Here is a 15,591-nt window from a genome sequence, read left to right as displayed (position 1 = left end):
CTGTTGAGACAAAGAGGATAAAGCCTTGACACTGTTCAGAACACACAGCATTGCTGTACCCTGATTGAGTTGCTGTGTGTGTGACAGCGTGGTTGTGTCCAGCTGAACTGTGCTGAGCCAGTGTACACTACTGATACAAAAAAAGTGTTTCTAGTTTCCTGTCCCTGAACTGGAAACAAGCTGTAGCCGCCGATCGTACCCACTCAGCATTGCCCGAGTAGATAATTGGTTGCCAGTGGCCCATCTCATTGACAGAGCTGCACAATAAAGAGGATTGCGACTGATCCCGGACAAGCAAAGCACCTCTTTTTAAAAGGGTTCCTTTGAGAGATGGTTACATTTCATTAGGGCCGAGCCCAACTCAACAGCTCGACTGCTCTATCCTGACGGCTGACCTCTCTGATTTTTACCTCTGTATACAATCTCTGTCCCTCTGCCCACCACCTGCTACTCTCAGGGCAGACTGCAATCTCCACTTTACACTTACTGCCTTCTGCCTTCACAAACTGTAAATTACATTTCAAACTTTTTGAAGCATTTTATGTTCCTCTACTCAGTACAACCATCACAGAGTACAGTCCAGCCAGTGTGTGTGTGTGTGTGTGTGTGTGTGTGTGTGTGTGTGTGTGTGTGTGTGTGTGTGTGTGTGTGTGTGTGTGAGCTTGTGAGTGTGAGCTTGTGAGTGTGTGTGCGTGTGTGGTGTGTGAATGTGTGTGTGTGTGTGCGCACGATGGCCTGCAGATCTCGCTGGCTGTCTGACTGAATGAAAGTGGCAGATCTTCGGCAGTGTGAATCAGCACATTTGAGCTTTTTCCAATTTGGACTTGGACTATATAGTTTTACTTCGGGGCACTTCTTTGCTTTCCACATGGATTTGTCACATGTCTTTTGCCTCTGTCCTTTCCATCAGTATACTTTGATAACATTTAGGCCAAGGACACAACCTTGCCTTTCCTGCCTGACACGTTTCCTTAATTGCTTTGCACAATAAGACTGATGTTGGAAAATAAAACACTGTACTGTACTATTTCGGTTACACACCACTATTTTGTCACACATTCACTCAGTTGTTGTGATGTCTATATAGCACATCAGATGTGATTTGCAGTTGGTGCCTTAAGCTAAAAAGATTTTTTTTTTAAAACTATTACTCAAGGGAACCACCAATTGTGTATTTTCATGTCTACTTTGAAGGAGCTTTCATCATTGTAATGTGTGTGTGTGTGTGTGTGTGTGTGTGTGTGTGTGTGTGTGTGTGTGTGTGTGTGTGTGTGTTTGTGTTTACTAAAGCACTAAAATCACAGTCAGGTGTACTGGCGCTGTCTCAGCTGAACGTAGCTGGCACCCTATGTGGTGAGTGAGAAGCAGCGTTGGATCATCACCAGCCCGAGACTAAAGTCGGCTAAAGTCACCTATACAGTGGGGATGAGGGGTATAATTATACTGCAAGCTGAAAATAAATGTGTCTACACTCAAGAGAATTGGCGGGACCATGGATGGCATGCAAGCTATTCTATGTTGCATTACTAAGGGCAATATTGCAAATCGATGGGGCGTGACTACTAAGGTTTCGTTCTTAAAAAAACTAAGTAAATTAACTAATAAAATGTTTAACCGATTTAACATGTTCCAAAAGGAGTATTAAGAATAGCAATACTTTTTTGAAGTACTTTGATTTCTCAGGTATTTAATTTGCTGAATTGCCACAAAAACAATCATCTGGTTATTTTTCATCTGAACATAATTTCCTAATTGATATCTTGTGAGTGGAGATTTGGATTCAGTTATGAGTCTAATTCAGTGGTTAAAGCCTCCCTTTGACAAGAAGCCCACATTGATCTGAGACAGCATGTATTGTAGCTAGGCCGAGTGTATCCTCAAATAAAAAGGTCAACTACCTTGTCTAAGTGGTCACACATTTCATTTAACCTTTAGGAGCCACTATAATCTTTTACCCTGTCTTGTATATTCACCAGACTTCATCAAATGCTGCTGCCTCTGTGATTATGTCTCAACGGTTTTCCACATTATACAATCAGAATAAAACAGACACACCATCTCATAGCATTACTACATTTAGTAAATTCAGTCTACAGCCGCTCTTAACTGTTAACTCTTACGTCCTTACCCATGTATTTGCAACACTGTCACTATAGATTTAACAACTTTTCCGGGCCCTTGGGTGCTTTTTAATGTAAAAAATCAAGCCCAACTGGCCTTTACTTCATTACTTGCTCGTAGGGTTATCTTACTCAAGTGGAAAGATCCTGCTCCTCCTTCCCACTCACATTGGATTAGAGACATTATGGCATGTATGAATTTAGAGAAAATACTTTACACTACCCAGGGATCCGAGAATACATTTGACAGAATTTGGCGCCCCTTCCTAAATTATTAAAAAAAAAAAATAATAATTATAGAAGAGTAGCTACCTCCCCCCCTCTTTTATTTTATTTCTTTACGTGTTTTTTTTTTTCATATTGATTGTTTGTTTTTGTTTCTTGTGGTGTGTGTTTCGTGTTGTTGGGTGTGAGGGTGGGATGTGGGTGGGGTATGTTCGGGAGAAAAAGGGGAAAAAATGTGTACTCGCTGTGCTACAATTCCGTTGTTACTAACATTTAATAAAAAAACCTTTGAAAGAAAAAAATCAAGCCCAGAAAAGGTATGTTGCAACTTTTTAAGCAGGCATCAGCTACTTTCTTCAGGTACTTTCATCAGCTGCAGCTCTCCAGTTGACTGTATACTGTAACAGCTGCTAGTTATGCAAGTCGAGAGCCAGCTTCAATCAGCATGTCTGAAAAATAAATGAACTACATTTGTGTGAGCCAGTGGGATGAACCACCAATTACTGGTCTCAGTTGCTTCCTTTCTTCACCCATACCAACTGTACCTTAAAGTGTTTATTCAGCATCAGCAGTAAGTGACGTGATAGAAAAGTAATTGCTTTTGTTTTACATTTATTTCCTACAATGGTATAGGGCCAGTGTGATTTTAATGAAAATAATGTGCTAATATAGTAAAAAAAAAACAGGATAAACTTATAAAATCATGAGAAAAAAATGAAACCCACTTGCTTTTATTGTCTTTTAAAATAAGTTTTAACATTTTGTCTGCCTGTTTTTCTCACTTTGTTTTTGTTATATGTAATTTCAATATGTCTCATGTTTTTTTTTAGTTCTAATGTGTTTTTATGCCCCTGTAAAGCACTTTGAATTACCATGTGTCTGAATCCTGCTATATTATAGTGCCTCGACACTTGAAGCAATTGAGGTCTTTACAAATGTGAAATAATGTTACTTCTGTTACTGCTCTACTATTTTTTCAAATCAAACTAAAAACAATTATGAATAGTTGTTTTACTTCCCAACATGGGTAATGATCAGCAAGATGATTTATAATCCATCACTGTCACCAGCCAATACTGTCATTGTGTTTGGCTCACATTAGCGAGGGGGATTTTGACAGCAGGCTGCAACAAACATGGCGCCACCAGTGTTTACGCCATCATCTCTGGGACAGTCAGAGTGTGATAGCAGATGCAGCTACGAAAGAGTGAAAGAATAATCACGTTCCTGTCGTGTTATGTTTGTAACCACACATTTTGACTCTAGGTAGCTTGTTCGATACCATTTGCTAATGTTAGTCTGTTACTTCTGTTAACTGTGGCTCTTAGTTATAACCTTTATGTCTACATTGTGTGGTTTGTGTGTGTGTGTGTGTGGGGGGGGGTTGTCTGAGACAATAAATAGACAAGGCTGAATGCAGTTGTGTGTTTTTGTATCGTATTTGAGTTTCTGTCAGCAAATGGAGGGCTAATTTGAAAAAATAAAGAAATTCTGTCTCATAATTATGCTCTGAGGTGTCCACTGATCCCTACATATATATAGTCTGAATACATATAAGACACTTTAATGGTCTATGACATCATGTAAAAAGTATTCTCAGTTCCCCAGTTGTGATATTTTTAACTTGTTAGTCAGATCAGCAACACAGAAAAGCTAGAACACGCATTTAATTCATGCTAAGCTGTAATTAGCCTGGCGCTGAGACAGACGAGGCCCGCTATAGGACGTTTGGAGGAGAAATCCAGATCAAGAGGGAGCGACTTAAGAACTCTCCTTCAGTTCTAGCCGAGCACACAGTTTGTTGTTTGGTAAGAAGGCCTGCGAGTAAAGATTAGTTTTATTATTATGAAATAAGATTTTCTTTTCTAAAAAAAATGGCTTTCCAGAGCCCAAGGTGACATCATCTTCATATTTGTTCATGTTGTATAAACCATAGCCAAAACCATCTTAGCAAAATCAAAAGATGGTCAATGTACAATCAAATAAAACTGTTAAGAATATGAGAGCAGAACATTTTATTTTTGCTTAGAAATTACTCACATAATTCATATTTTCTGTAAATTATTTATTCATTGATGGATCATTTAAGGACTTAACATTAAATGGGATACCCTAAGCGGATTACTCGATTAGTGGGTTGAAAGAAAATAAATGCTATATTTTAATAATCAATTTATTGCTTTTGTAATTTTTTATTGCGAACATTTACTGTTGCATCTTTAAATGAATATGCTTCATAATTTTATATTACAGACAGCTGGATAGCTCAGTAAGTTAACACCACTGACTTTGATACGGGAAAACAGGGTTCAATTCCTGGTCAGGGCAAGCATATAAGTGAGGATCCTTAGGCAAGAACCTTAATGTTGTGTGCCTACCTCCAGTTTTGAGACGTTTAGGATAACATCATCTGCAAAAAAATGCCATCTAATGTAATATATTCTTATAAACTTAATATATTTGGATTTTCACTGTTTCTTGGACAAATTAAGACATTTGAAAGCATCGCCTTAGGCTTTGGGGAAACCAAATAAAGACAATAACCAGCAGGTTTATTGATCATCGGAATAATCTAGCTCCAATGAACGCACAGACACAACATTGTGTTTTTATCTTGTGAGTTCAGTTGTAGGCTGCACTGAGTTTGACCCCCTGTTAATAATGGCTCACCCATTTCAAGGCGGTTGCTTTGAATTCTCATCATACTGTAGAAAAAAAAACAGATTTACTGAGAGAAATAGCGGGAAAGTAATGAACTTAAAGCCACTTACGAGTCATTTGGTTCTTTATGGAAGCACCATGGTCCCCTGAAGCAGCACATACTGCACAACAGAACCATAAAGAAGATCTGGGCTCAAAGTGCAGCTTAAACTGTCTGTGTCCCTCTGTGTTTGTGCCAGTGAATGAAATGTGATTTGGAGGTGATCATTTGATTGCACGGTGCTACTGACTTGCTCATTTTCACTTGCGTCAGAAGCTTCTCCCTGTTGCCATAGAGATGATTCTTTTTTCATAAATGACACGTCCCGCCCTCTTTTTCATAATATCCGATTCAAAGGCTGAGGACTGTAACTGATTAAAACTGAAATACATTCATTAAATAAAAAATAAATAAAAAAGTCAGTGAATATCTCCTCATGATCAAATACGCTGAAAAATTTATAAACACACAGCCTTATCTCTAACACCTTGTAGGTCAACAAAGGGGGGCCACCGTGGCTAGCAACAGGCCAGTTTACAGAGCCTGGGCTGTGTATAAACACAAATGTTTTTTTTTGTCAGCGCACACACAAACCCGACCCGGTAGCGGATTGTGACAACAAGCTCTTTCAAGAATCACTGACTGCACCTTTAATGAAGAAAATACTCTAATTAGCTTTTTTTTTGTACAGCACGATAAAGCAACAGCAGGTGTTTTTTTTATGGAGGCAGAATTAAACGAGGCCATAGAACGAGAATAGAAAATGAGTTACTGGCAGTGTTGTCAGCAGCAATATTCTTCAAGATTACAGATGCAATCTTAATCTGTCCTCTATCTCTCCTTAAATGGCCCGTTCGTTCGCTATCATAATGCCTGCCGCTCATATCTGATGGCCGTGTTGTGCTTAATAACAAGCCAGGAATGGAGAAAGGGGAGGGGGCTACGCGGGGAGATAAACAAATTAACAAAGCTATTCTCAGGTCCTGCATCACCGGGGGGTATTGAGGAGGAGAGGAGAGAGGCCAGTTAAAGAAAGAGAGGAGGACTGCCTTAGCTAATCACAACAGGGGGCTGTAAAAAACGCTGCAATCACTTACGCACGGCATTATCTCTCTGCAATCATGCATCGTCCTATTGTTGTGCTAATTGGAAACCTTAATTTGAGACATAATATTATTGCCTCGTTATTTGCCGGGGTAACTTTTTTCCCCACAAATTATAACTCACAAATAGCCTCACGGACTTGCAAATACAATTCCAGCTGTGTATTACGAAAATGAAGATGTACTGGGGGATCATCACTGGTGGATGTGTGTGTTTTTTGGATTATTAAGAGCTACATCAAGTTCAAGATTATGATATTCTGCAAGGACCTTGTTTTTACACTGCTAGCCACTCTAGTGCCTCCACTTTACTTTAAAATGTATCGGCTACCAGCTCAGTTACTGTGACTGTGTCAAGCAGTGTTGACTTTGCCTGAGTATATTGAGTAAAAAAAGAAAGAAAAACAAGCTAAAGATTCAGGCCAAAAGTAACAGCTGCGTTAAGTTGATTTTCACCAAGAGGGGACGACGCATCTCCAGCTTTTCTGAAATGTTGGACTCCAACTTGGCACGACTGTACAGGGATATGTCATTTTTTATTTTTTTTAAATGTTGCAAATGTCTTGATTCAGACAGCAGTATCCGCAGTGTAGCACTTTGACAGACACTACACACAGTAGAGTTATCAACCGCAGGATAAAGAAAGATTAAGTAACGGGACAATGTGTGGCTGTTGAATCAAATCCTCACACGTAGGAGTATTTATTTTATTAATCTATGTATAATGTCCCTTATTAAAACCTTGAATCATTTGGAAAATAGCTAAAAAATACCCCATCATGCTAAGATAAAACAATACATTTTCTTTCAATCGCACTTCAAAAACACAAGATATTAACCATATTATTTCAAAAGACAAAGAGAAACAGCAATTAGCCATAAGTGAAAAGCTGGAAAGGAAGGAATATTTTGTATTTTTGCTTTAATTATAATTTTTTTTCTTCTCTGGACTGTCTTATGTAGTAATGAGCTAATGGTCTACTTTGCATGTGGGGAATCTTATATATGCATGAAAAAAAAATACATTATCATTTGCTTAAAAAACAATATGCACAATGTAATAACGGCTCTGTAGAATTCCCTGCAGGAACTCATTATATTTTGAATAATAGATCATTCATTATCATATTTTAAACTCTTGAATTTTGTTAATTCAGTGTCTCATAATCATATGTATGCTAATAAGAATGCACACTTCAATAGGAAACCCTCATTTAATGAGGAACAGACCTCCAAATCAATAAATACAACAAGAGTCAACATGGCTATTATTTGATGAGGATGAAAAAGTGAAAAAAAAATACTACTGGGAAGAACAGTTTTTTTTTTCTCTCTTTTTTCCTGTCAGCGGCTGATAATTCATTCATTTAAATGACTGGATCATTATGTAATGAGAGAACCTAATGATCTGGTGGCCCGCGTCTCAACCTCTCCCCGTAGACAAAGGCATTAAGTCCATGAAACGCTTTCATCTTCTTAGCATTTGAATATCTTTGATTTACAGCTCTGACATACCATCTACTACGCTTTATACGTCGCCCATACATCTCAGGGTGTGCGGGTTGCCATGGTGATGTCAACACAGGGAGATCGATCATTTTGCCAAGCAGGAGTGGAAGCATGACACCAATTAAAAGGTGATGTTGTCTCCAAGTCATCACTCACACTCCTCACTAATGCACTAATTACCGGGGCCGGGACATTAATGGAATAGCATGGTTCAGCCTGGGGATTAATCTGCATGGATTCGGCAGTTGTGCGGCTGTGTGTGTGTGTGTGTGTATGATGTCAGTCTTTGATGTGTGTGTGTGTGTGTGTGCATGTGATTAATGCGAACCCCCGCCTGCTCCGGCGTGACCTTGAGCTCCACTACAGGAGGGAAATGAAGCGTCTGGGTGGAGCGTAGGGATATCTGCATTGGGTGTGGTGTAGGTGTGTGTGTGTGTGTGTGTGTGTGTGTGTGTGTGTGTGTGTGTGTGTGTGTGTGTGTGTGTGTGTGTGTGTGTGTGTGTGTGTGTGTCTGTGTGTGTGTAGAGGTATAGAGGTGTAGGGGGGACTATATGCTGAGGTGGAGGGTGGGGCCAAGGTTGAGAAAGAACAGTGAGTTGGTGCAGTAGGACAAGATCGATGAAAACATTTCGGTGTTTGACTTTGACTCTCTCGAGCTGTTTATCTCGCCGTCTTGATTTTGAGAGATCAAAATGATTTCTAAATGAATGTTAAATACAAAAGGTGGAAGTTTATCACAGTTCATGAGTAGGGCTGGGTATTGTTCAAACACATTCAATATTGTTACAGAAAATGATGCCCTGATTTCGATACTTGTTCCTAAACGATACTTTTTCTGAAAACAATAACATTACACATTATGGCATTTTTACCAAATATCAAAAAATGAAACTTTAAATAAGGTGAAATTGAGCACATGCCCAATCTCCTGAGCCACTACAGCTCCAACCAAATATACGGGTGAAAAGGAACAAAGTTACAATGCAATGAATTGGTGCAAAAAATGAAATGGTGCAAGTCAGCAAGGCTGTATGCTGCATATGGCGTAACCCATGTTGCAACCTAATGTATTTTTCCCTGGATGCCTCGACACAGCCAACCACCAGCACTTTTAGATCTTGGCACATCAAGCATGCTGCCTGCTTATTGGCTCACTGACTGTGATGAGATTAACCCCTAAGGTATTGAACGACAAGACAATTTTCGATACTTGATGGTATGAAGGCGTTTCGGTCAGTGCCAAATAAGTATCAAACTTCGATACCCCCGGCCCTGTTCATGAGTGGCCCAAAGAAACATGCTGCATTTATCTGTGGTTACAGTCAGTGGTGGAATTCAAATAAAATAAGCAATGGTGAAATTAATGTGATTAAAACAATAAAAAAGGGGGAGTATGTAATGAAACAAATGAGCAATTAGATCAAATTCAATATTAACAAAACTAATTAAAAAATGCAAAAATGATAAGGTCATAAACTGAGACAATACTGGATTAATTAAAATAATTTAAACAGAAATTATTAAATAGCTGGAAATGTAATACGGTGTATGTGTGTTTGTTAAGCTAAATGTGTATAATCGTCACAGAATAATTACCTGTTTTGTGCGCTTTGGTCAAGGACAGCTGATTAACAATTAACACATTCTACACAGTTGACTTGCCTTCGGTTTTTAAAGCCAACTCCATCAAAGCAAAAGTGTACAATTGTCAGCGGGTCTGCCTCGATCCCTATCGATCTCATTTCAAATGTATTTTCTTTTTTTGCTCTTTAACTGCCTCAATTTTTTCTCTGTGAGTTTAAAAATCTCTGTTTGACTTTGCCTCTGTATATTTTATTGATATTTTTTCTGTATTATTATTTATGTAGTCACTTGACAAGCCTCACAATTTGCTCAGCTCTCCTAGCAGCCTCTTTGGAAAATGTTGAGTCTTTAAAGGTGCAGTCAGACATTCTGGATAATGCTAGAAATCAGTGAATATCTCCTCAAGATCTGCTATCTGTAGGTACTGTGTGCACGCTGAAAAAGATTTCAGTATTAATACACACCCTATGCTCTGTTAACGGGTATTTTGCTAGCTATGGTGGGCCCCCTTTGTTGACAAAGGACATTGTTTGCAGAGCATAGACTGTGTATTTACACCAGATTTATTCTCTCCGTGCACACAGTACGAACCAGTAGGTAAAACGTGTTTTTTGACAACAAACATTCTCCAGAATCACTGACTCCACCCTTAATTAAGACCATACGATAACAGCTATACAATGACAAAACGTGCGTGCTTGTGTAACTCACCGATGACGTATGTGAGCAGCAGGGCCAGGGTGAGGGTCAGAAGTGATGCAGACAGGGCTGTACACTTCCAGTTGCAGCAGCGGTGCGGCTTGTTGAAGGTAAACAGTGGTCGGGTCACGCTGCTGCGCGGGAGGGGCCGCGGGGGAGGGGAGTACACCGTCCCAGACGTCAGCGGGTAACCCTGGCCCGCTCCCGACAGCAGGGCCGAAGAACCAGAGCCCTGCTTGAACAGGAAGTGTCTGTGCGAGATAAACACAAAGAAGACATTTTGATTCTTACCTGTAGGATACTTAAAGGTTCTATGAGGAACTTTTAAGTATGTATGAAACGATTTCATATTTCCTCTGATGATTATACATTACATGTAACAGCAAACGAGACCATCAGTGCAAAGAATGCTATTTTTTTTAATAGTTTTTCGTAGTGCCTTGGTCATGTGTACGCTCACCCACGAACAACAGCTGCTAAAGTAAAAAAAAAAGATGGTGCAAGAATTTAAACAAACTGAGAGTCCCTCGGCGCACCATTACTTTCACTGGTCAGCTAGCTCAACCCGCACTTGGCTACTGTTGCTAAGCATGTTGATGTTTTGCTGTCAGGAGATTTAATTCTCAAAATTCATGGTCATTTTGTAAAACAATGGGTTTTTGATTTCCAACAGAGGCAGACTAGAGCGGGACCGTTATTTCGAGCCAGCAACTTATTATTTTCTTGGCTGAAATGACAACAATAACTGTAAGGTTTCACCAGCTAGCTAGCTAAATATGCTAAAGTTTGCGCCAGGATTTGGTTGAAAAATACTGCTTTCATATTTTTAAAATGGAGAATTTTGTAACAGAACACTTACATATGCATTTCACGGCTACATACATGATACTGCTGGCTAAAAGAAAGAAAAGTTACAATCCTGACCAGCCAATGAAACATGTAGCCTAGGAGCCATGGAAAAAAAATCAAATGTGCTTTTCTTGTTTTGCAATGCAGAGATAGATGGTCCTTAGAGCATTACATATTCATAACGGAAAATGGAAATCATTGACTTGCTGTTTAGCTTACTTGTTCAAAAAGCATTTCTTTCACAACGTCACAAGAGAAAAGGCTCTGATAATGATGAGTTTGGGGAACGTAATGCACCCTGCGGAAGTTAGCTGGGCTGAGTGCAAACCTTCTCCATATCCAATAAAGGGAAGAACAGAGTTAACACAACCTGTAACTACTACACAAACTAATGCCCTTATCTTTTATTTATGTGCACACTGCCTTGAGAGCAGCACTCAGTTACTATTGGGGGTTATTAGCAAGTTAGAGATAAATGCTAATGATTGGAGCTGACGTTAGAGCAGATAAACACACTGTTTAATCCTTTACCTACCCTTTTTTCTAATTCCTTTTGGGTTTTGTAAAGTCTAGAAAATAAGACACAAGCATCTATACCCTTTAAATGCACTGCACACACCTCTTCGGCCTATGGAGAAATCTAAAGCTTGCGGTTGCACACCTGTAATTGGACAATCAGTATTTGAGGGCGGGCTTTAGCAAATGGACAATTAAATGTCTGTCTTAATCATATGAGAAGGGATCAAAGCTGCGTTATAGTATGACCCACAAACAACCTCTGGGACCAGTGTTTTCGTCTTTTTCTAAATTTGGAATTTACTATTTATTTTAGAAACAATCAAGGTGACTCTATGGGCCTATCTAGGACAGCAGTGGTTCAATCGTTTGCAAATTAGCCGAGCACAGCACAGACATAATCTTTTCTTAGTTCCTTATACTCTGATTCTATTCATGCAAATCTGCACTCGGTGGAATTCAGTCACGCTCTAAAGTACGCCTGACTGAAACTCATTTAAAGGGCCCTCAAGGTGGGGGAGATTTTTAGAGGAGACCCCTATCCTCCCATTTTTTAAAAATAAAACGATGCATGCATGCTGATATCATACACTGGACAGACTGTTCTACTTAGCCACTATACATGAAGAGACAGTGCTACTAAACCTCACCTGAAAAATAAGCTCTCAGTACTGTCTGGGCCTAAGTAATTGACTTATGACTTATGCCCCGCGTGTTTGGCTGCATCGGTGTGCTTTTAATTTAAGTGGGCTCTTTAAACTTGCAAGTAATGCATCATCAAAGATTAATCCGGAAAGCTAAAATCAAGGAAGAAAAGTGGTGGAAGAAGGTCCCTTAGCGGCTACACAGTTCCACTCGCAATTTACATTACGTTCCACCATAAATCTTCCCCTCCATGAGCAATATATGTGACAAATGTAAAACACGGACATTATTCACATTTAGTGCACTATAACCAGTTGAATAGTAGAAAACAGTGTTGCCCCAAACTTGCAATGTAATGTACCCACATCACAGCACACTACAGATACTGTATAATCCTTCAAAAAAATATGAACCTATAAGCTCATACCCACAGTCCCGAGTCCTTCATCAGAAAAGGAGCCAAAAATTGACAAAGTGTCTCTTTGGTGCAATATTATGAGCAGCGACTGTAATGCAGACAGAGCAGTACAGATATGAAAGACAGTGGGGAAAAAATCCCTGGCAGCCAACGATCAATGACTTACCTATTCCTTTTTTTTGACTCATCAAAGTGACTACTTAAGTTATGCGGCTTTATTAGTTAAGCGAAGATGAGGTTCATTTTCATTATGAGAAAGAGAAGACGTCAGATGGCCGATGATGATAGCGAGCTAAGCTGAAGGGCAGTTAATGGAGGTAGCATTTCATCTATATTGTGCTTGGATAATGGAGCGCCGTGGGGTTGGAGGGTGTCAGACGAGGAAGCCGGAATACTGGGGCCAGGAAATTATGCAATTTGGAAAAGTGGGTCTGGGAGAAAGCTAATTGCCTTAAAAGCATTTTTCCAGCCTGTTCTGTCCATATTGACTTCCATCTAAAATCTAAAAATGAACAAATTTGGCTGCTGCTGCAGTGGGGGGACAGACACAATGAATGGTTATGTAGAGGAAAACAGAGGGGCAAAAAAACCACCAAACAAAGAATGTGTGTAATGCGTTGTTGAAATTGTTCTCTGCAGTTGCTTTTCTACATCCTAGTTCCCCATGTTACGACCCCGGCTCGAGGGAAGCAACATAAAGGACTCAACAAAGGATTAAGATGTAAGAAAACTGGGTTTATTGTAACATAGGTTTACAAAGGGAAAGTGGTGAATGGGGACAATGATACTGGTCCTGGCTGCCGAGAGGCAAAGAGTGAAGCCTCACAAGCTTTAAAGGCAGCAGCAGGTGAACCAGGTAACGATGAGAAGGAGGGGCTGAGGGAGGAGCTCCAGGAGCACTGGGAAACATGAAACAGAACTGGCACATAACACCCGACATTTGTACGTTTTTTTTCCCATCTTAATCATCCATGTGCCAGTACATGTCTCATGATATACGTGTTGATTGCTTTCTGTGTTCTCATTGTCAATTTTTTTTGGTATTTAAAATAGTGCTTTGTGTCATCTAAAGGGCCCTTAAAGTTCCGAGGAACTTTCAGTTAGTGTTAATTCTTGCACCCCCTTTCGATAAAAGCGGTGTTTTTACGAAGACAGCTGTAGTTCCTGGATGAGCGTACCAATGACAAAGGTATTAAGAAACAATTATATGAAAAGAATATCTTTTGCACTGATGGTCTCGCTTGTTGTTACATGTTATGAATGAATATCAGCGGAAAAATTAGACTCTTGCCTATATAAGTAAAGGTGAAATAGAAACAAATACAATTGTGTTTTTCTCTGCAGAGTGTCTATATCATTCACAACAATAACATTAAAAATATCCTGGAGTTCCTGAATTTTTTTTCCCCAGCAGCTATAGCGATTGCCCCCCACAGCGGACTCTCTATATGGGGTTAATACTGAGACAGTGAGTGCGATATGCCGGAGCAGACGAGTATAGCTTTTGCCCAGAGAGTGTTATTCTGTCTGCAGTATAGGTTGATAGGTCACACAGGCTGCCGGTATAGGGCCGCGGCGGTCTCTGAAGGGCCCTCAGAGGACAGGCCATTAAAGTGGGGCCAGACAGCAGACTGACAGCGTCATTGGACACCGAGACGTGCCCGCCTTGCTACCCTCCCTCCCCGGGCCTGCACCTCTACCATTTGGCCCTCACACACGGCAAAAACACATCCATCTTGTCCCCGAGTCATTTAGTCTCTCTTTTTTTTTTACTTCCAGCCTTGAAGATGGCTTTGTATCTAGGAAAATAAAAAGCAAAATTGGAAAAAAAGGTTTCCGGCAAGCTGAAAAAGTATTTACTAAAGCTGAATAACAAAACTAGATCGTAGCACTTTAGTCATGCAAATTAAAAGATGTTTGCTTTGAACATAGTGATTTACATAGGAAGACACAGGAAAGTTTTTTTTTTTCTCTAAGGCTATACAAACATGGAAGGCAATTTAAAGGTTAAAAAACAAATGCCTTAGTATGTTAATTCAAAACTAAAAAAAGGAGAATAATATCAATCAAAGTCAAATCCAATTAAAACAGACATGAACAAGGACAGGAGTTACAGTTTCAGAGGATATATTTTTCTCAAATTTAAATGTAAAAAATCTAATTAATATAGCTTAAATGGATATGTTTCATCGTGGTCTCAGTCTGTTTATTTCTTTATTCAATAAAATCCCCTTTTTCTATTTTGCCCTTCACCTCATGTCTTGTCTTCCTCTGTTTCCCTCTCTCAGTCTGTCTATAAAGTATTCATAGAGCTGTGTTTAACTTGAGAGACAGATGACAGCCATCCTTCACTGTCTATCTCCCCTCCTCCCCCCCTCCAACCATCCAGCGTCTGCTGAAGGCTGGGACTCAGACTCAATGCACTCACATGCAGCAAGCACCATTGGGTCAATGGTAGTTCAACTCTGAAAGGCCAAAGATAAACTTAGAACACACACACACACACACACACACACACACACACACACACACACACACACTGCCACAAACACACACACACACACACGCCCACAGAAGCATGGCTCGACTCAGAGATGCCCACACAAGACAAGCATACACACCAAAAGATGTCAAATACAGGTGAGCAGTTTCAAATGCGTTGAGGCCAGTACACAGGTCAACTCCACTGCGTTGCTTTTATTGCTCTGCTGGAGGTGGATTAAAGAAAGAAAGAGAGATCAGAATTGAGCTGAAAGAAATTGCATTCGTCAACGCATACGGAACTCCACTTCTTCTTTTGTGGTGCCTTTTTAAAAACAAGCTACAGTGCTCTTCCTAGACTCCCTGCCTTTGATCTGCTCAGACGATATCCAGGGGCGACGCCCAGGAAGCTCTGAATTCATATCAGAGGGCAGATTTCCCCCGAGACAGGAAGAAAATGAGAGTTCCCGCTCTCCAGGAGGTCGGAGTATACGGCCCAAGGGGCTGTCTCTCTACCTGGATGTGTGCCAATGATTGTGTGTGTGTGTGTGTGTGTGTGTCTTCAAGTTGCGAACTCTGACTTATCTTATCTAACCAAAATGTATGAATTAAAAATGTATCAAATTGTTTCGATTTCAGAACTAATAGCGGCTCTGATAGCATTGGCAGCACAGACACAATGACAGAGATCTGTGTGTGTGTGTGTGTGTGTGTGTGCGTGTGTGTGTGTGTGTGTGTGGA

General features: G+C 40.0%; 1 protein-coding gene across 1 annotated transcript in view; it reads right to left on the bottom strand.

Moving 5' to 3' along the window:
- Positions 1–15,591, bottom strand: part of tenm1 (teneurin transmembrane protein 1) — a gene marked incomplete at both ends in the record, with an annotated part of 178,892 nt that overhangs the window by 117,906 nt on the left and 45,395 nt on the right. The window contains one exon of the mRNA XM_080036099.1: positions 9,954–10,192. Within this exon, the coding sequence (XP_079892225.1) occupies positions 9,954–10,192 (239 nt within the window). The remainder of the gene's footprint in view (positions 1–9,953; positions 10,193–15,591) is intronic.

The sequence above is a fragment of the Ammodytes marinus genome (assembly GCF_949987685.1).
Source record: "Ammodytes marinus genome assembly, chromosome: 10".
In the NCBI taxonomy this organism is placed as follows: Eukaryota; Metazoa; Chordata; class Actinopteri; order Uranoscopiformes; family Ammodytidae; genus Ammodytes; species Ammodytes marinus.
The sequence above is the reverse complement of the archived record's forward strand: the minus strand, read 5'-3'. Positions and strand labels throughout refer to the sequence as shown.